General features: G+C 38.0%; 1 protein-coding gene across 5 annotated transcripts in view; it reads left to right on the forward strand.

Annotated features, from left to right (window-relative positions):
- Positions 1-21,102, forward strand: part of MEF2C (myocyte enhancer factor 2C) — a 123,506-nt gene that overhangs the window by 81,560 nt on the left and 20,844 nt on the right. For 2 of the 5 annotated variants that reach the window (XM_009886859.1, XM_009886856.1), the window contains exons 3-4: positions 14,232-14,418; positions 15,578-15,625. In XM_009886859.1, the coding sequence (XP_009885161.1) occupies positions 14,232-14,418; positions 15,578-15,625 (235 nt within the window). Of the gene's footprint in view, positions 1-7,144; positions 7,289-7,349; positions 7,488-14,231; positions 14,419-15,577; positions 15,626-21,102 lie in introns of all 5 variants that reach the window. The other 3 variants (XM_009886853.1, XM_009886854.1, XM_009886855.1) reach the window with 3 other exon arrangements.

Here is a 21,102-nt window from a genome sequence, read left to right on the forward strand (position 1 = left end):
GAGGGGGATTTGTGGGGGTTTCAGATGTTTTTTGCCACAACGATGGACAGGAATAAACCTGAAGGATGAGGAAATATCCTTACTTAGAACCTCAGGAATTATTCAGAGCTAAATTCTTTAAAAAAAAAACAAAACAGTTTACAAGTGCAGTGATGGACAGAAGTCTTTTGCATGTCCCATGAAATAATTGTGAACATAGGAGGGTGTAAGCTTAGTTGAGTGAATTAACAGAAATTTTAATACAAAGCTCTAATGCTGGAGTCTTCATGTGATTTGCTTTTGCTTCTTTCCGAGAAAGCCCAGAAAGATGCTTGGTTTAGATTAACTGCTATGAGATCTGTGACTCTGACATATCCTTCTTCTGTTTATACTTATAAAGCCAAAGTTGCCCTGTGTAATTTAAGTCAATGCTAAATAGAAAAGCACTGACAAGTGGGTAAGATTGAACATCAAAGAAAGGGATTGTGCTTGGTCCCTCTTAGAGAGCAAACCTCTGCCATCTCCCCATCTCGTCTCACCCCCTCTCCAGCGGGGTACAGCAGCCAGGCAGCGAGGTGCGCTCTCTCAGAAGGATGTGGGGGACGCGCTGCAGAGAGGCGGCAGGAGATGCGGTGAGGCTGACCGGTCTGCTACAGACGGCCAGGTCAGAGCCAACAGACAGCACCTCTGGAGTGTACAGGTTCAGGGGCTGCACCGGCTGCACTGCCTCGCAGAGCTCCCTCGTCCCCAAGTTAGGTAGCACGGCCACGGGGCACAAAGAAGCAAAAATCCCACTGTCCCAATGCCCTTTCAAAAAATTTATTTGCTTTTATTGCACCACAAAATACTGTAGATATGCCTTGGCACGTATCAAGAGCAGGAGTGGAAGAGAATAGACTGAACTCTGTAAGCAGGTGGAAACCTTCTGTCCTGATGAGCTCGCAGCACACACGTATAAACATTCATAACATGCTGGTCCATCATTCGTACGCAAAGAGAAGCAGATGTTACTGGCAAAGGGTGACGGCATTGTTTGGTTTCACAAGAGGTGTGATTAGAGAAGGTACTTGAAGGAGGAGAGAATAATCACTTGGCATGCAAAAATGAGAGGCAAATCCAAGCAGAGGGGTTGGTGCATTGTTGTGAAAAGCACACTTATGTGTATTCATTCGAAGAAGACACGTACAGGAGCAGACAATGGAAATTTTTTTTCTTTAAAACTTCGGTGGAAATAAAATAGTAACAAAAAGGTTAACATGTGGTTATAGAAGTTCAGCTATTACATAAGCCCTGTAGCTTATTTCAAAAAGCATATAAACCACAAAAGCATTTTATGATTTATACAAAAGAGGTAAGAAATGTTCCATTTTTCTGTGTTACTGGTATACATTTTTTTTTGTCTGGAGCTTGTTAGATAACAGTAAGTATAATAATGTTTTATCTGATTCTCCTAAACATGCAATTAAAGTACATTAGTACCAGCATACTAGTTTATGTTCATTATTAAATGTAAAAATCTAAGAACTCTACATTAATGGAACATAAAATTTGAGATTTTAGTTACACAGAAGTCAGGGAATTCAGATGGACGGTTCCCATAGCAACCTATCTCTTCCTCTTTGTGTTTTTCATTTCACTAGAACCTTTCATTACTTGATTGCACCATACATTGTATCGTGCAATTTCATCATAAAATTTCATCATTATATAACTGTGCAAGAGAAGAGAGTGAAGGTTGTCTTCACTCAACCCTTTCTAACTTTAATGTGTCTGTTGCACAGAGAACAAACTGACACTTAAATGAATTGGGTGCATGTTTTAACTATTTTCTTTTTTCTGGGGGGGGCCTTCATAAATTTGGCTGGGTTCTTTGGAATGGCTATAAATAATAAAGCAGCTGAACACAATAGCATATCATTCTTTTGTAATTGACTATTGTCTGCCTTGCCACGTAGATATGTGGCTCCAGTAAGCAAAAAAGATACCAAACCATTTTTCATTTGTGGCTAAAAGATTTATCCCATCCAGATACAGGAAAGAAAGTGATAGTGGAAGATGGAGGGTACTTGTGGTTTTTGTCTTCTGACAGTGGAATATAATTTACCAAATTACAACTCTGTGGATTGTCATGGTCACTAGTGGGGTTATCAGTTAGAGATCATTGTGGTGACTTCTAGACAATGTAACACATACGGGAATTTGTAGAAGTAGACCTGTTATTCTGAATTTTTCCATACTATAAATTTTGATTGCAGAGGAAGAGCCAGCAAGATCGCACTTTTCATTACACAAATGAAGATAGTGATTAACCTTGCAATAGTTAGGTCTTTATTGCAGAGAATATCAAAATGGAACAGACAAAGTGGGCTAGCCTGAACCTTTTGGAGAACTTATCAACTGACTTGGTCTTTTTAATTTGTCAGCTATACTGTGAGCATTTCCAATCCCAAGTATCTATGGTTTCTCAAGCCCTATTGTGGAGCAGCTCCACAGCAGAATAACCTACTGAGAAGAAAGGAGATACCCCTCTACAAAGATGAGCAAACTAAAGGATAGCATGAAAAAACCCCTGAATTTCTAACCTTCTCCACTCTTCCTGTTAAAGAAATGCTAAAAGAAGAGAATAATACTGCAGAAACAGAGGCAGGATTAGGAAAATGAAAGGCTTGTCCTCCTCAAAAGCCTTCAAATTGCAATGATTTCCATTGCCTTGATAAAATCAGACCTGGCTGATAGTGCCATATTTTCTTTTGTGCTTTTGTAGTGATGATAAATTTTGCATGAAATGAAAGTAAATAGTTGTTTATACTTCATTTAACAGCAGCCAGTATGTCACTAAGTCAGCACTTCTCCTCCGAGATTTATAGAGCAGAATTTAGGCTAAATTGCTGGCATATGAGATTTCAGCCAAAGGTTGTTTTCCTTTAACCATTTTGTTTTTCAAATGCCTTGGCTGATTTTAGGTTATTGGAGTCCAATATATTTACTTGTTTAATTGCTTGGAAGAAGTAGAGCTTCCGTAGTTCAAAAATGGCTTATTTTCTTTAAAAATAACTGAAATTTGGCTTGGGGTTCTCTAGAATGCAATGGACTATACAATTGTGTAATTTTATCCTCTTAAATATTCCCTGAATAGTCATTAAATCTTTGGAAACTAGCTAATCTCTAGGAGGATGCGATAGGTCTGGCTGTTTTCCAGGACTCGCAAGAGGCTATGACAGCTTAACATGGTAAGAAAAATGGTTTCTAAATCACTGCAAGACTGGGTCAAAGACTCTAAGCCTGCTGAAACCCAGTTGGTCCTCTTAATGACTCCAGTCTTCTCCAATGTCCAGAATCAGCCTCTGCTTTCAAGAGGTGACAGAGAGTGGAGGAGAAGAGGAAAAACAGACACAGAGTCCAGAGAGCTTGTGAATAAGGATGGGTCAGTGAGATATTGGTCAGTGGCACTTTTAGTTGGGACGTACCAACAGGTATTGGATGTGTTGAAGCAAAACAATAAAGGACCTTTATGAGAGGTATAATGCGGTAGGTAGTGATGTTGAGGAGAGTAAAATAACAAACAAGGCAATAGAACAGACAAAACTGTAGCCTGCATGTTGAGAAGCCAGAGATAATGCTAAGGTGCTCAGGATCATTATATTTGTCCTGAATGCCACTCAGTACCTTAGTGCAGAGGATAAGTATGTCACATTCAGCCTGCTCTCCTCTCCAGAGGAGGATTGTGTATGTGAGTGTGTGTGTGTTCATGTGCCTGTGCAGTCTGCCAGTCTGATCTTCTGTCTTTTCCCTTATAAATTCTTCTTTTTTTATTCAGTGGCAAGCAAATCTGGTGCAAAGGAAGGAGTCTTACAGACAATGAAATTCCAACAATTTTCATGAAAATTATATGTTCTTGTACAGAAAAAACAAAAAAAAACAGAAATTACTCCCAGAAAGACTCCTAGCTGAAGGCAGCATTGCAGCATGAGTCCTTACACACAGAAGGAACAAAGAATCACCAGAAGGATGGGTAGGGGGCAAGAGAAGCCCCAAGAGACCCAGCCACCGGGAAGCTTCTCTGGATATTGCACTTTACCCCAAAATGCAGTTCACAGGGAACCAGGCATTAGTTCCAGCACTCAGAGGGCTAAGAGCTGTGCCTCTGACTGCAGCACACTCGTGGAAATTTCTATTGCATAACCTTACCCCAAATCATTGAAACGTGCTCTTTTCTTTTTCTTTTCTTTTTTTTACTTTTTTTGGGGGGAGGGAGAGGGTGCAGGGCAGGGATGAGGTGCACTGCATTAGTGATCTTGGTTAGTGTTGTCGGTCAAGGTGCCAGCCAAACACACTAGACTGATGGGTTTTGCAAGGGAAAGGTTTGCCTCTGCTCTTCAGGGCTGAAGTTAATTTTGGGTAGAATACCAACACGATTTTACTAAATTTGGTCTTTCTGGTGAAAACACAGAGGGCCTCTCTGCCTGATGTGGCAGCAACCTGCTTTGTAATGTTATGAAAATAAAAAGAAATATTTGTGGAAATAAAAACATTACTATGTTGGGAGGGAATCTGGTCTCCTTTCGGAGACTGCTGCAAGACATTCATTGGCTTACATTGCCTTTCTTCCTCTGCATCTGAAAGATGGCAGTCCATTCCTGAATTTCTGCAAACCACAGAAGTGACTGTTTCACATGAGTGCTAAGTAGACAAGTTACAGAGCTTTATGGCATTGTGAGTGTGCTGAGCACAAGGGGCATCTTCTTTTACCCATATGTGGTCTTGCGAATGCAGCAGACAAGGATTTGGGAATGATGGGAGAGGAAAAGATTCAAAGAGGCTGCAAAACATTCCGCCTCTTGTCTTTTCATATTGCCCTTCATCTGGTAGGATAATGCTTGTGCAGCTCCCTTCCCTCATGTATGTCCATTCAGTTGCAGCTGTGTTGACCTCTGGGGAAAAAGAGGTCATAGTCACTTGTAAATAGAGGATCTGGACTGTTGTCTCAAAGCTCGGAGTTGAGGATGCCATCTAATCCAACTCACATCGGCATCATTCCTCAGAGACTCCATGTGAATCAGCAGGACTCCATCAGTGACTCCTAAGAGCTCAAGAAAAGGTCCCAAGAGCGCTAATCTGGATTTCATGTCTGGACAGCTTGATCCAATGGATCTTGAAAACAGAATATTTTATGTATTTCGAGGACAACCGTTTTGTACTTATGTGAAGAGAAGAACATTAGTTGAGATTAGTTATTCAGACGTAAAAGAGAAATTTCACTTTTAATATATCATAATTTATCTATTAAATCTATCAAACAACAGCTTATTGCAAAAGCCCTCTATAATTGGCTTGTTTGAAGCTAGTATCAGTAGAAATCACACATGACTGTGTCAGTTCTGCTAGTTAACATTTAAAAGATAAAGGAAAGATGAGAGGGAGTGGAGAGGTGTAGAGAATTGTTCAGGTTGTTTTACCTTCTTAAGGTTTGATTCAAATGGATTTATAATTGTGTGTCAGTTGTAGCTCATGGGATTAGATATGAAATCTGTATAGATACAAAGTTTGAAAAGAAAGATCTACATTGAGCCAGCCTTCCACAGTTGCCTGTATCTGTGTCAGAGGTCCACAACATGAGTTTGGAAGGCTCAAATCTCTTAGGGCAAATCACCATCACTTCGCTGCCTTGCTGAAAATGTGAGGTTCAATGTGTGTGCCTTCACAAGGAGAACAGATTTATAGCTTTTGCAGGAATAAGAGGTCTCGGTTTTCAAGTCTTAGGTAAAATGCAGAAAATGAAGTCTGATTTTTAATAAATAAATACAATAGTACAGAAACAATTATAATACTTGAGGGCTTTAATGGTGTTAAACTGGGCATTGCCATAAAGAAAATAATTAGGAAATGTACTTTTCCAAAAAGAACAAAAAACTCATATGAGAGGCAGTCATTCTGAGAAGACAAAAAGAAACCAGTTGGAGCATCCCACACTAATACACAGCACAAGCATAGCCACTTATTAACACAAGAGTGCCATGTGACCTGTATGTTGTAACTGAGATTGCTTAGCCAGGTTTCAACTCAGAATTAACTGCAAGCTGATTAATAAAGCAGAAACAGCCAAATGGACTCTTTGAAAAGTTTTTGATTGAGAAATTCTTAAAGCTAAATTTGAGAAATCTTACAAATATTGACTTTGTGTACTATTGCTTGTAGTTGGGGCGTCCACAAAGACTTGCTTCTCATATTCTTTTACCTTAATGAATCCAATGACTGTTCTTTGGTGATCTGTCAATGTCGATCCATTAAAACCTATTTGAGGCCAGGCAACCATTCTAACTTGTTAGCTACTGATTTTGTTCTGTTTTTAAGTTTTTTCATCTCCGTTATTTATCTTGGTGATGATGATCGTGGTTCTAAGGTTTGATTTGAGCTGATGAACCTGAAATTCATTTGTTTTGACTTTTCACTAATCATCTGTTTCAGCCGTGCTTTTTCTTGTACATTAAGCTTAAGCACTGTGCATTTGTAGCACTGTAACTGGAGTCAATAAAAAGTAAACACCATGTCTAGAAGCTCTTAATCGGTATTTCACAGCCACATTAGCAACTCTGTCCTCCCCCTTGTCCTATCAAAAGCACGTACTTAGGAATGTCAGGGCACTGCTAATGTCATCCCTTACATCCAATTCAAAGGAATAATTCAATTTAGGTTCTCCTCATTCTTCTTCTGTGAAGAACATGAATTCTTAAATTTGTTGCAGTTTTTTTTTTTATTTCTTCCTCCTGTATATTTCTTCAGAGAAAAGGATAACACTGGGGTATTCCACTGTAAACAGTATGCATCATTTGCTTTTAACGTTCATTCATTTCAAATGGATAAATATGTTAAAATAAATTGCATTCTGGGTGGTTATCTTAACCTGTTAATGCTATCTGATATGGTGGGAGGGGGTGTACAGGCACTTTGCCAGATTGCCAGCTTCATTCTTTATTGACTGATTCCAGTTTCAGAAGAAAGAGATCTGTATGGTCCTCTCTTGCCACTCGTAATTGGGGACCTACAGAATCAATGTGGTGGATCTGTAGTCACTACTTTCTTTTGGGCAGTTTGTGTTACTGTAACACTGCTGAGTCTTTCTTGCAGCCTGTGTCAAGGATTGAACTTTCCAAATTATGTATTTCAGACGTTGAGAAAGAAAGGACTTAATGGCTGTGACAGTCCAGACCCCGATGCAGACGATTCAGTAGGTCACAGCCCTGAGTCTGAGGACAAGTACAGAAAAATTAATGAAGATATTGATCTAATGATCAGCAGGCAAAGATTATGTGTAAGTACTCTGAGCTCCCTTTCATTTTTTTTACTTTCTGATATTTCTCTGAACCTGGCAGGCATTGAACAAGAAAGAAAACAAAGGTTGTGAAAGCCCCGATCCTGACTCCTCTTACGCTCTCACCCCACGCACTGAAGAAAAATACAAAAAAATTAATGAAGAATTTGATAATATGATCAAGAGCCATAAAATACCTGTAAGTACCAAAGGTTAGATGGCTGTCTGCTGATAACTGCTGCAGTAACAAACCATAACCCCTTCAGTTCTGGCTTCTTAAGGAAAACATTTCAGCTGGAAACGGGCTTTAATAGCCCAATATATAATTAAACACTGTGGTCAGAAAATTTCACATGACATATTTTTCTTCCAAGTCTCTACCTCTGACACACAGACAAAGCCTACTATAGGTGAAACCTACAGAAGGAAGTGAAATATACATATATACATTATATTCACTTGATTTACAGAACTGTTTTACCACACCACTCGCCCAAATTATATCTAAAAAATAACGATGGAAATCTTTCTTTGTGGACAGGCTAACAAACCCACAGAATACTTTCTGTGGTGATATAGAAAAAACGATGTAGAACTGAAATTCCTTTATATATAGTAATTAGTGCATTCTCTGCGTGTCACTTCAGTTCTTAAGTGTCTCTGCTAAACTCAGTTGCAGCACTGAAGGGTTACAGCTACTTGCTCGCTGCAGAGAAACAGACTGCATGAGAGCCTAATGGTAGGATTCAGACATGTTTGTGTGTTGGGGTGATTTTACAGCTTTATCAGAGAATTTGCTTTGACCTCATCAGCATTTCTTTAATGCTTTAACATGAGCTAAATTTTGTTTTAACCAAGTCAAAATTTCTAACCATCAGTCATATGCCTTGCCAGATATCTAAGAGAAATAACTCTGCATGTGCTATTTTGTTTTCACAAGACATACGAGGGGAGAATACTTTGTCATCATGTTTAATATTACATTTATAAAGTGACAAAAAGAAGGTGGAGGTTTGGAGGTTTGGCCTTCCTTCCAAATGTGTGTGGAAGAGAAAATAGCAAACCAAAGACTTGCCCAGGTCCAAAGAAGCATCTGAATTTGCATAGATAACTGCTTGCCTCTAGAAGAGATCATTTGGGTGTGTTCATTCCTCATTCCCACGTGTAGGTTATATGGTTAGCTGCCAAAAAGGATGTCTGTATACCCAGAATGAGCAAAGTCTCTTCTGTAGTGCTAGGCGATTGTGTGTGCAAAATCTGATACCTAAGCTGAGGATACCTCTTCAGGATTCTATCTCATGCAGTGTTCTTTCCGTTAATTCTCAGCAGAAAATTTCACTCAAGTTAATTAAAATTTGGAAAAGTTCTCGCATCATGGCAAACATATTTTTGCACAAAAAAATAAATAATAAAAATTTCCCCAGAGACCAGAATTGCACCAAATTTGATAAATAAGTATTTGGAGAGGATGATTAAGGATGCCCAACACGTATATAAAATATCAGGGAGACATACATACATATTCCATCTTTCTTTACCTCCCTTTTTATTTGCTTCTTTTGCATAGCTGTTTTTCTCAGAAAAAAAAAAAAAAAAGCTCTAAAGCTGTCACTGTGAATTTGGTTCCTCTGGATGGAATTCAGTTTGACAAACGATGACTGCAACATTTAGGGTGACTGTTATAAGCTGGAATGCTTAACCCTTTTTCACATCAAACTCTTACCAATTGCTATTCCTTTCCTTTTTCAAGGATGACCTTTGGCTTGTTCAAATCAAAGTGACGGAATTTTCAATCAGATAGTATTTAACCAACCTACTTTTCTACCGTAAAAATTGTCTTTGGGGTGCTCCTTCAGATCTTCTGTTTCTGTCATGCTACCTGTTTTTGTTCCAACAAAGCAGCACGTTATAACCATTTGAAATCTTAAGACATGAAAATAATCCATGGAAAAAAAATCATTCCTGTGGTAGTGAGTTCTATCACTTTCTTTACCTCTATAAGCATTTGGGAAAATCATCTTTTCTGTAAAACGAGGAAAGTTCTATGAATTAGAAACAACACAGTTAATATAAACATGGTACATCACTTTTATCCTCCCAAAAATTAATGGACTTTTTTGCTGGTTGCTTTCATTAAAATTAACCTTTTGACATCAAACATAGTCCTACTCCAGCTATTGACTTGGTAATTAACTTGGTTTCCTGAGCTGTATTTCGGGTATAATGTAACTTCCTACCTTGCAGAGATGTTACAAGGTACAATGTACTATCTTTTTGTGAAATTACTTCAGACATGCTTCAGAGACACAGAACTGCAAAATGTTAGCGTTTCTTTTAATGTAAGACAGGATATCCCTTCTTTGAATGCTTCACACGCAGAGCTCAAGGTCTGTGTGCTCCATCAAGCTGCTTACCACAAAAGGAAGAATCAGTAGGTGTTCTCCCCTAATGCAACAGGAGCTCCTTCTCTTGGCATAAGCTGAGATGTAATGGGCAAGATAGAGCTCAGAGCTAGCACATAATGGAAATTTGTAAATATAATATATTTTAATATATATAATATATATTACATTATATGCAATAATACTCTTAACTGTACAAATTAATATAACTTCAGGGAACTCAGGGAAGTTATATTCATTTACTTGTGATCATCAAAGGTAGCCAAAAAAGTTGAGGGGAAGAAAGCAAAATTGAACAAAAAGTCACCAAGTCAAGTCATTAAATCACTACTTACAAAATATATAAAACAATGCAATGCCTATGCCTGGTCTTGTAACACAATAAAACTGCTGCCAAATGAAAACAAAATTGGCTTTTGCTCCTAACAGCTAAGGCCAATAACGTTTCCTCAGATAATTTTCTGGGGATAAGTATTTATATTGTTCTAAAACATCTGATAATAATTAGACATTTATTTGTAGTTTTCATAAGAGTGATGAAAGCAGAGGAGACAGAAATAGTCCACTAGAAGGGAGCTATAAGTATCTCTGTCTCTAAGTAAATGAAGGCCTGGTTGAACATGGGAAGGATAAAAACAATATTTAACACAGAATGTTTGGTCCATTAATTTCCAAGGGTTTTGAGTCCCCGACACTTTGCTTTGCACAACATACCACAGCTTGCGGAGCACACATCTAACACAGTGTGTGCTGTACACTGGCGGTTTCCTCTCAGGTGAACCATCTGCCCTCTTTGGCAATTGTGTCCAAAGGAGAAAAGAGAGAATTAAAAAAAAAAAAAGCAAAATGTGGCAAGCTGCATATGCGTTAGAGTAAGGCTGCGTCTATGTTAGTAAATTAGCAAATGGCAAAGAATGTACCAGCGCAGCAGGAGGTGCTTATCTCTGCCCTGAATTGTTTGAACAGTCCCTGGCATGCTTTTGGCACTGGCCAAATAATGCTCTCCAAGATAATTTCTTAGCTCTGTTTGGTAGTTAGCCCAGGCCAGGAACAATCCCTGATTGTCAGTTTACATGTAGTCATGGTGTTTTTGAGGTTGAGAAAGCTCAAAGTATGGACATGGACTGCTTGGTGGCCTCAGATGGCCTCATTTCCTAGGCAAGTTTAATTTACTAATATAGATATTACGCAAGTGCATCATAAGCTTTAATGCCCATCAGGCCTAGCTGGAATAGATATGCCCCGTGACTTACCACCAAGAATGACTGGGGAATCTGCAGTAGGTTGCAATTCTTGGAGAAGGACATATAAGACTGTAACGAAATTTGGGCAACCAGAGCAAAACTGTAGCTAGAGACTTACTGTGTAATATTGGTGCTCATCCAGACAAACTTCTCTCTCTAACCTTCAACTGCTGAGGAGAAGAAATAAAACCTACTATTTTTCAGATACAGTGTGTATCATGCTGCAAAGCCGAGAGTAAGCTGACTTTGCCCTGTTAAGATTGCCTATGAAGCACTCTGTAAACAGATGTTAGTATATCCAGACAGTAGGTAAAATGGTGAAAATGAAACCATTACTACAGAAATTAAGAAAATAACTTGCTTAACTAGTTTAAAAACATATATTTAAAATGACAAAAGGAAAGCTAAGTAACTGTTTCAGCAAGATTTGTATGCTTCAGTGATGACTAGTGAGACTGGCAGCCGCAAGAGCAACCAAGACTGGAGCTCTTTTGTGCTGTACTAATGTAGAAAAAGAAGACTGCAGCCCTTGAAGGGTTTGGTTTGTACAAGGAAGAAATACAGAGCATAGTGATGAAAGTAGATGAGCCTGTTGAGGATTGGCAAGGCCTTCAGATTTGCATTTTTACCCATGTTTTAGTTTAGATAGCTCAACAGAGATTGGGATTAGAATAAATTGAGAAAATAGAGACAATATTGGTGTCATCAGCTGTCTGTCCGGGCTCAGAGGGCAGATTTCACAGATCTCATCACAGAGGTGAAGAAGACACTGTGAAAAGTGCTCCTCAGTGGGTGACACTCAATCTGACATGGGCTGGCACTCAAGCAGGTAGGATCAAGCCGGTGTGCTTGAAGCCACCAAGCAGACAGATCTCCACCACAGCCCTGAATGTTGCAATTACAAGAGACTCCATTCATGGAGGCTTACTCATGTCTCACATCAGGCTGGAGGTAGAGCTAAGACATCTGTCCTCATGTGAATTAACTGGCTAAAACCTTTTGAAAAGGCGGAAACCAGCCGCAGCAGCTGGCTTTGAACTCCAGGAGCAGCCATGTACTTCTGTCTTACATGGGATTTGGGAACCTCTCAGGTCCTCCTGTGGCCAGTGAAGAGAATGTCTTGCTTCAAAACATACCTTCATGCTGATAAAATGTTTCAGGTTATGCTATATGAACCTGTTTCCAAGGAGCCTAGACCTCAATCACGACATACACTGATACTCCTTGTGCTATGTACTTTGTGAATTTTCCTTTGAATGACAAGCCGCACATGCAGCTAGTGAGCTGGACTTCAACTGTGAAAACATCTTCAGGAAATAAAAGGCTGCTCCGGAAAGAAATAAAGAACATACATACTTTATCAAATACATTTTTCATCACATAATCATTTATTCTCTTTTTTCTATTCGTGAGACACAAACATTAGTATGTGTCAGGATCCCCACACAGAGCTAGCAGCACATGTAGCTTTGCTCCCTACCCACTGAACACATGGATTCCCAAGACACCTCTACTTCCCTTTCCACTTCTGCTTAAACCAATCAGCTCTACGGGAAATACGGCCCTTGGGGTGCACTTCAGCTTCTCGGCACAGGGAAGCGAGTCCCAGCATGCAGCCCCATCTGGGGAGCAATGCCAGCAGGTCTGTCTACTCAAAAGCCCTACCTGATCTCAGCCATTATGCTATGGCCATCTCTTACAAACCCAGGCCACCAGCTACTAGAGGGTTTCAGAGCTAAATTAACACCTTGAAATAAGTCCCGAGGCATTTGTGTAATGTATCCTTCACATCATACCCTGAGTTAAAATCTTGCTGCGAGTTTCAGTGGTTAAGCAAAATGATTTCTCTATATTTAGAGCAAAATTGTGTCTGCCTCTAGAAAGGGGAAAAAAAAAAAAAAAAAAAAACTTAAGGGATAGCCGTAATTTGATGGCCAGCGCTATAATATGCAGGGCACAGCCAACAGCTCTGGCCAGCCAGAGAAGAGACATGGGTGGCACAAGGTCAGGCTGCCTCTGTTGCCTGACACAGCATATTATCTGTCTGGCTCTCAACGTACTCCCTTTAGGTCCTTGAAGACTTACCAGTACTATCAGCTGCCAAGAACAAAATTAAAATCTGTGATTTCCTCCCTTTGAAGATGTTACAAGGCTGGTCTAAAGAATTTTTAGCCTCTTGAAGCTGATAAGATTTTTAAACGGCAAATTCAGGGGTACTTTGTTTGCATTCAGGTATTTGAATATTTAATATACCGTCAGGTAATTCTGAAGAAGTTTTCTTTCTGTTCGCAAAGGCAAGAAATTAATTATTTTAAAAACAAGTAAATTAAATATGGAGTTCTAGTGCATTTGAATGCCACCAAAGTCATAAACATTAGAGAAATTCAGACAACTGACACCAAAGAAAACCCCAACCAATAAACCCACAAAACAACCAAGAAAACCTGAGTTGGGCTTTCTGAGAGCATAATGAGAACCAGGTATTGCCTCTTCTCACACCTTCTGTCAAAATGGTCCATAATTTGGTTCTTTTTTGAGAGGGATTCTTGCAAAGAAAAATGGCGCAGGAGAGGATGCCGCCTTACAGTATGAAAACAGTGTATTGAAAAGTGTCACAAAACACCATCATCCCTTATCCCCCTAAAAAAAAAAAAAAAAAAAAACCCAAAACAAAAGCCAAAAGGCACCCAAAGACTGGTGTACATCTAAAGTTCTTGTATTTGTTACCTGTCCCTGAGTAGAACTTTGTTTCTTTTAAGCCCCTCCAAGCTAAGACAGAAACTTTAAAAAAAGTAATTTACTGTGTGGGTGCATTTAACATGATTTGGGATCATTCTGGTTGCTAAAGCAATATAAGCTCAAATTAAAGCTTTCCCTTTTGCATTCCACACCTTCTTATTTTTCTCCATGCAATGAAGTCATCATAATCATGTACCTTTGATCTTGCAGTCATCTGTGACACTAGATTAAGATATCACAAGTGAACAATTACGACTTCATGGAATGAAAGAAAAAGAAAATTAAGCCTCATAAAGCAGGGGTTTGTTTTAAACAGAAAAAAGTGAAAAAAATCTTTCTAGCTGCATCAAAGGAAGACGGAATCATTATTTGAAAAATCATATTTAAAAGCCTTGGTAACTCTTGAAACTCTTCTCTTGACTCTTGGGGGAGGGGGCAAGCATAAATATTTTAACCACCAACTACAAAATATTTGAACTAAATATAGAGTAACTGTACTTGAAGGGTGTTGTGCTTCTGTACTATTCTCGTCTTTGTTTCCCTTTTTTGCTTGTACAGGCTGTTCCCCCACCAAACTTTGAGATGCCAGTTTCTATCCCAGTGTCCAACCACAACAGTTTGGTATACAGCAACCCAGTCAGCTCGCTGGGAAACCCCAACCTTTTGCCGCTGGCTCATCCTTCTTTGCAAAGAAATAGCATGTCTCCTGGCGTGACACATCGGCCTCCGAGTGCAGGTAACACAGGTAGGCTCTGTTCAATCCCATCCCTTTAAATGCTCTTTTATCAGCTGCTTGTGTGCCTTAGGTCACTTTAAACTGTACTCTGAGAAACAAGAACTCTGTTTTTACCAGTCATAACAGTTTGTCCAAAATTGCTGTGTTGAAAAATCAAAAGAAGAGCCAAAGGGGTTTCTATTCCCAATTTAGAAAATAAAAAAAAAAAAAGTTCTAGAAAAGGCTGAATATTGACAAAGATTAAAGGAAATCAATAAAGGATAAAAGGGCAGACAATTTGCTGTTTCATAAAAAGTCAACTTGTCTACTTAATTCATGCAACAGCTCACTATAGCATAAAGCTTAAGGGGGCAGGGGAGAAAATGGAGCCAACACAAACAAGTTGAAGCAAGTAAAATAGGACACTCGTTACTTAAGTCATCAGTCTAGAGGCTAAACGCAGAGTTTAATATTATTTATGCATTCACAGGTTCCTTGATAGGTAAATGTTAGTTGAGCTCTGTACTTGAGTGCCTTGTATAGCAAGAGGCTGTGCTTTGCTCTGGTGATGATGAGGGCTCACCTCTGAATAGGATAAATCGGGATTAAGTTCATTCAATCTGTCTGGCTGAAGCAACATCAAGATCCTTAAGTATACCAGGTTCAAAGAACCATTTGAGGTCTCCAAGTGCAAAGAGAAGTTTTAAAAATCCTTAGAGTGAATGTCTGTGAAAGGCTGAGGAAATTCGTATGAAAAGCTATGTAAACATACGTTACAGCTTCTGAGTTACGTTCTCGTATGGGAACTTTCAATCTCTTCCTCCCTACTCTATGTGGAAGACTTTGCTTTTCTGACTAATACTGAACTAAATATAGTTTTCAAATGAAGGACTACTATACACAACTTTCAAATATAATTTATTTTTCATATGATGTGTAAGTATGAAAATAAAATAATGAAATGTTGTGTACTACATACTTTGTTTGTCCTTGAAAGGCAAGTATCTTGTAAGGGTAACATTAAACACTACCATTTTATGACTGTGGGTCTGATCCGATGCCTGTTGAAGTCAGAGGAAAACCATGGTGGGTACTGGAGCAGGCTGTTTGAAGTTAGAGAAAAAGTTTTGAATGTTTGCCTGTTATAATTTATCGTGCTCATTTGTAGTATTTCATTTCAACCCCCTAGGTGGCCTGATGGGTGGGGACCTCACAACCGGTGCAGGCACCAGTGCAGGTAAAGAGAAAAGAATTTGTATTTATTTTTCCAAGTGAACAAAGGACTTCCTTCAAAGGCTGAGTCCTAAAATAGCTCCATCCTGGAGGTGGGATATTAGAAAGTGATTGGCATGGGTTTATTTCCCCAGGCTGGGGGTTGGGGAGTTGATATTTGCGTTTGTCTTGTTAGTAGGAAGAGGCTTGTTTTCAGTCATGTTGAAAATCTTGCACCTCAACAAATTCCACGGATACAACTGTCTGTTTTCCTTCACTTTAGCTGTTCCATAAAAACTTTGGGGTCCACTGCATAGCCCTGTTCAGGCAAAACTCCTACTGTGGCCATTGTCAGAAACCCTGATCCTTTTTAAGTGACACGGAGTTTTTTCCGTTGACTTTAGTGGAATTGGAGTTTTGCTTTATGAATTTAAGCTTGAGTAAAGATTTCGATATTGAGTCTTTGATTAGACTTCAATCTATTGAGCAGAGGTTTGATTTCAAGCCCCTGCTTTAAGACCATTGCTAGTCAGCAAAATCTGTTAGCATTTACTTAAATAATCAGTAATTAACTTAAGCTTAGTTTTATGTATTTACTTAAGTGCTTTGGTACACAACAGGGAAAGGATTTTCAAAATACCCATGCAGAGAAAAAGATTAGCCCCTTTAGTCCTGCTCCCATAGAACTAATGAGAATTGTACTTGCTAAAGTCTGTGTTATCAAAGCAATGTTGTCAGAGTAGTCCCCTTTGCTCAGTGAACTCAGTGGTTTGTTAGCAATGTCAGCAATGTTGCATTATTACAAATACGGATTACAAAAGACAATGGCAAGATTACTGTTTCAGTTTGAGAAGTAAACACATATGTTCGAAGAAAATAAGCTGAGTGGTAAAATATGGAGCACATCCAATTTTACTGGGTTAACTGCTCTCAGAAAGAACTGTATGGAAAAATAGTTGGAAGATCCATTTTGTGCACTATAAACCAAGTCTGATATATATGCCGATTCTGACGTTGTCTGATAAAATAAATTATAAAGAAATTCTGGATACAGTGATCTTTTCTTTCTTGGCTCTTCTCAGCCTGCGATAGACCACCCCCCTTTTATCTTCACACATAGATGAGTCACAGATGTTTGTGTGATGCATTTGTAGTAAAATTGAAACGGCACAGTATTGTATCAGAAAGGCACTTTAAAGGCACGCGGAAGCTTTGAGGGGTCATTTTGTATTAATTTAGGAGTAGAGAAGGCAGAGCATGGGAACTTAGCCATTAGTCTCCTTTGTTCTCGAAAAAAGAAAGCGTGATAGAAAATTACAGTTTTGTTAATTATCTTTTGTCAGCCTGCGAAACTCAGCTAAAGAAAGATTCATTCCAGCGATGTTCGCATTTCATCTCACTTTAACCTCATGCACAGTAGAAACTTCAGGAACGACAACGGAGGGATTCCGATAGGAAATTGATTGCCCTATTAAGGGGCTCCCTCTTCTGGCTTATTAAGAAATATCATTGCCTCTTTACTGGTTTCCCTGTTCCTTTAAAAAGACGCTGGAAAGCAGTTAGTAAAGAAGGCAATGTTTTCTTTTAAAAGGCACACATATTAAAATAAAAGTTCCTCTACACATACATTTGCGTTAATAATCCTTGTGCTTAATAAAATCTGTATATCAATATGCCAGTTGAAAATTTATATTCTTACTAAATACATTCTTTTTCTTGGAAATATATTAAAAGCATATATAAGCATAGGAAGAGGAATAGCTTGATTATTTACTTACAAATTAAGAATTTGTATTTCCTGGGTGCAGTGTTATGCATTAAGCTCTCAGGCAATGTAACTTTGGAGTAGGCAATTGATTTGAGGGGCATATATATGAGGGGCATTGCTAGGAATGCATCATAAATATTTAATTGTATGAATAGTCTTTGTTCTTTATCTGGCAATAAGAGCTTTAAACACCATTAAAGAAGTGTTTTCTAAATCTCTTAAATGCAGAGCAGTAGGAAGAATCTGATACAGGGCTGAAGGAAGATGAAAAGGTCACTATAAGGTTGAATCCTCTGCTTTAGTTGCATCATTCCACAATGGCACTATTTTGGACAGTCCTCTTTCTTTAGGGTGCAGAAGAATAAACATCAAAAGTTCTCTTTGTTCATCATTCTTCACAAGAAACAGAGACCTCTGTGTTATTTTCTATTTGGCATCTTAGAAGCTGGTAGCATGATCATGTGGTTTAATCTGTTGGGGTTCATATATCTGGCCAAATTAGAACATTATGAATTTGCATTTTTCTGCAGCGTCCAAAAATAGCATATATTCAAAATAACATACTCCAAGAAGAAGAGTCTAAAGAGATTCATTTCTGCCATTATAAAATGAAACTACTTTTGATTGCTAACTCCAGGCCTCGGTTTCTGCACTACTTTAACAAATTACATTATAACAAATTACATTTTAACTGCAATATCAGAAATGGAAAAAGATTAGTTAAGCCTGTGTTTTGAGAAGTATGTTATTTTGTTGGCTTGGATTATTTCAAGTAATAACCCTGAAATCATCCACAATTTACCTTGGGAGTCAACCCAAGATATAAATAAAACTTTGAAAAGCTGACTATTTCTTTATTACCCTATACAACTAAATACCATTGGTGATATTTTTAAGTTAAACCAAGGTTATCTCAGGTTTGTTAAAGTAAATTTGTTCTTAGTCAAACACTGATTGAATAGTTTCTATCATGTGATAATAGCAACTGCCAACAAAATCAGAGTGAACTTCACATTTAGTATAGTTGCTAAATTATAAATACAGCAATGTCTTTGGCACTATTCTCTCAAACGAGAGGCTTTTGATTGAAAGAGAGAACAAGAACTTTTTAGATCCAAACCAATATGACCTAAAACCATTCTAGACTAAGTGACATATTACCTGTTTACATTATGGACTATGTGAAGTTCTTTTAATTCTTAGGGACCATAGTATTTAACAAAACCACTTAACAGTAACTTGACCAGAAATAAATAACGTCTACAAAGTTTTAATACTGTAAATTATCTGAACTCAAGTTTTATTCAGTGGCTCAATATTTATGTTGAAAGCCTGATAAAAGATTAAAATTTTAAAAATATTGCAATTGTTTTAAAATCAAAATACAACAGTACTGGGGGACGTCTTTCTTTGCATCTGTACCTTAAACTTTTGATTTTTGAACTGAGTTATATTTTTAGATTGATTTATGTTTTTAATTTTTTGTATGTTTTTCAGATTATGACATTTTGTATTTTATAATTAAGTTTTCTTTGGAATGGAATAAGCCTATCTAAATCAACAGAATTTCTTTACATTTTAAACCACTATAAAGAATAAAATCAAAGGAAAAATTGAATCTCAAGTTTTAAATCCAGGATGAATATAATAAAAAATATACTTGCTGTAATTGTTTATTCACTTCCTGTGATTTGTTTATTTCACTATTTGATTTTTGTACTGCCTCCATCTTAACATTAATATTAAACTCAAGGATTGAGTTATTCAAAAGTACTTGGGACTCTATAAATGCTGTCAGAGGGCCTAAGTGTTTGTTCTCTTTAAATCAAACTACCTTTAAACCTGTTTAAAGTCGTTAGAAACTGAAAAGATCAATAATGCATTTTGAAAAATTCATCCCATGTCTTTTTACTAACTGAATCCCATATTTACCTATAAATCAGCAGCTAGTCATTTCCTTCTGGAAATTAACCACAAGATAACAGTTGCCTTCTCATCTTCTGAGGGTTGAGGTCCGGGGTCTGCCAGCTGATATCATAATTTGCTAGTGCTTTCCTGCTCCTTTTTCTTTTCTTGGTCATGTACTGACTGTCGGTGAATGTATTACATATTCTGCTGGAATTTCAAGCCACATGGGAATATATGTAATAGTAGGGTTTTTTTTAATTTATAAGCCTCAGGGTAGAAGCAATCTGGATTGTATCTTCTCAAAAGAGTGATTTACTAAAAAGAAGCAATCTGCCCAAATAAGCCTACAAGCAGTACTGAAAATAAGCAAGGATTTCAAAGGCACCTAGTTGCATTAGTGTCTTTTGAAACTGTAAACATAAATAAGCAAACTAATACTAAAAATAACAAAAAATAAAAACTAAAAGGTTACATAAATATTTTCCACTGTGCCCTGAAATCATGCTTGGCATAGTCAAAAGAAGATAATTCTTAGGCTGCAAGTGTGGAATATCTTAAATAAACAAGTGAGCTTAGAACAATGATTCCCAAACCACAGTTTATGGGCAACCTGTTAGGAGCGGGTTTGCCAGGGAGAGCATGGTGAGTCGCTGCCCTTCCCTTATTACTTGATGAGTGCAGTCACCCACAGACCTCTGATCCAAAGATCTCTCTGGGCAAGATGCAGCGCTAAAGTATAGTAAACAATAGTTCCTGTCCAAGAAAGTTCACAGTCCAAAAGAAAGAACATGCAGTCATTCATAACAAAGTTTGTGATGCAATAGTGCCAAATCCAAACAATAAGAAATCATAAATTGGCAGGTTGGCTTAAAACCATGGAGAGGGATAAGAAATGGAAAACATAACAACTCTCATTTTCTTTTCTCTTTTTCCACTCCTATTATGCCTTAAGTGCTCCTTTTCCAAGCTTTACTCCATATAAGGAGGATATATTATCTTTTTTTCAGTGTTTTAAGGGGAAGTACCTGCAGGTAGGAGATTTGTGATGAAGCAGGAAGAACACTGGAACTTGCTTGATAGCTCTGATACATAATATGAAGGAAATAATCTATCTAACAGTACCTGAATTTTGTATCTGTCTAGGCAGTCAACACAAGCCTTTCCAAAATTAAATCCTATTTCTGCCCTAAGCAGCTGTTCTGCTTTATACAGCTTATTCATACTCTTTTCATACAGGTAAAATCATGTCAGTGAAACTTTGAGAGTAAGTTTGAAAGGGTAGATACTGCTGTCCATGTAAAAATAAAAAAAAAATCTTGTAGTGGGTATCATGCAAAGGTTGGATGCGTGTATTTTCAGCTAACTCATGTGACCTCTTACCACCAAAGAGAACCGCATAAGTGCATTCTGGGTACACCACAATGAAAATCTATGAGAATTTGGCCTTTATTAGGTTTCCATCAGTTGTGTTAGTGTTGACTAAGTAATTTATTTAGTTATTCTCTGTCCCGTCATCTCTCTAATGAGCAGTGTCTCAATATTTGTATTTATAAAAAGACAGCTTGAAAGGATTGAAGGGGAGAAAGCCCTAAGTTCACATGTAATGAACAATTAAGTGAGTCATACAAACTGTGGTTCTTTGTAAGTGGGATTTTAAAGACAGGCGTGATTGACTTCTTTTCCTTTATGACAAGCAGTTTCAAATGTTCCTCAAGAATAATTTGGATTCTTTAGATAAAGTCCCTTTCCTACTGAAGTATGGGGGAATTTTATGCTTTACTTGAGCGAGACAGGGATTTCATTTTGTTTTTTGTCTGTACATTCCT

Source organism: Charadrius vociferus, unplaced genomic scaffold, assembly GCF_000708025.1.
Source record: "Charadrius vociferus isolate BGI_N301 unplaced genomic scaffold, ASM70802v2 scaffold244, whole genome shotgun sequence".
In the NCBI taxonomy this organism is placed as follows: Eukaryota; Metazoa; Chordata; class Aves; order Charadriiformes; family Charadriidae; genus Charadrius; species Charadrius vociferus.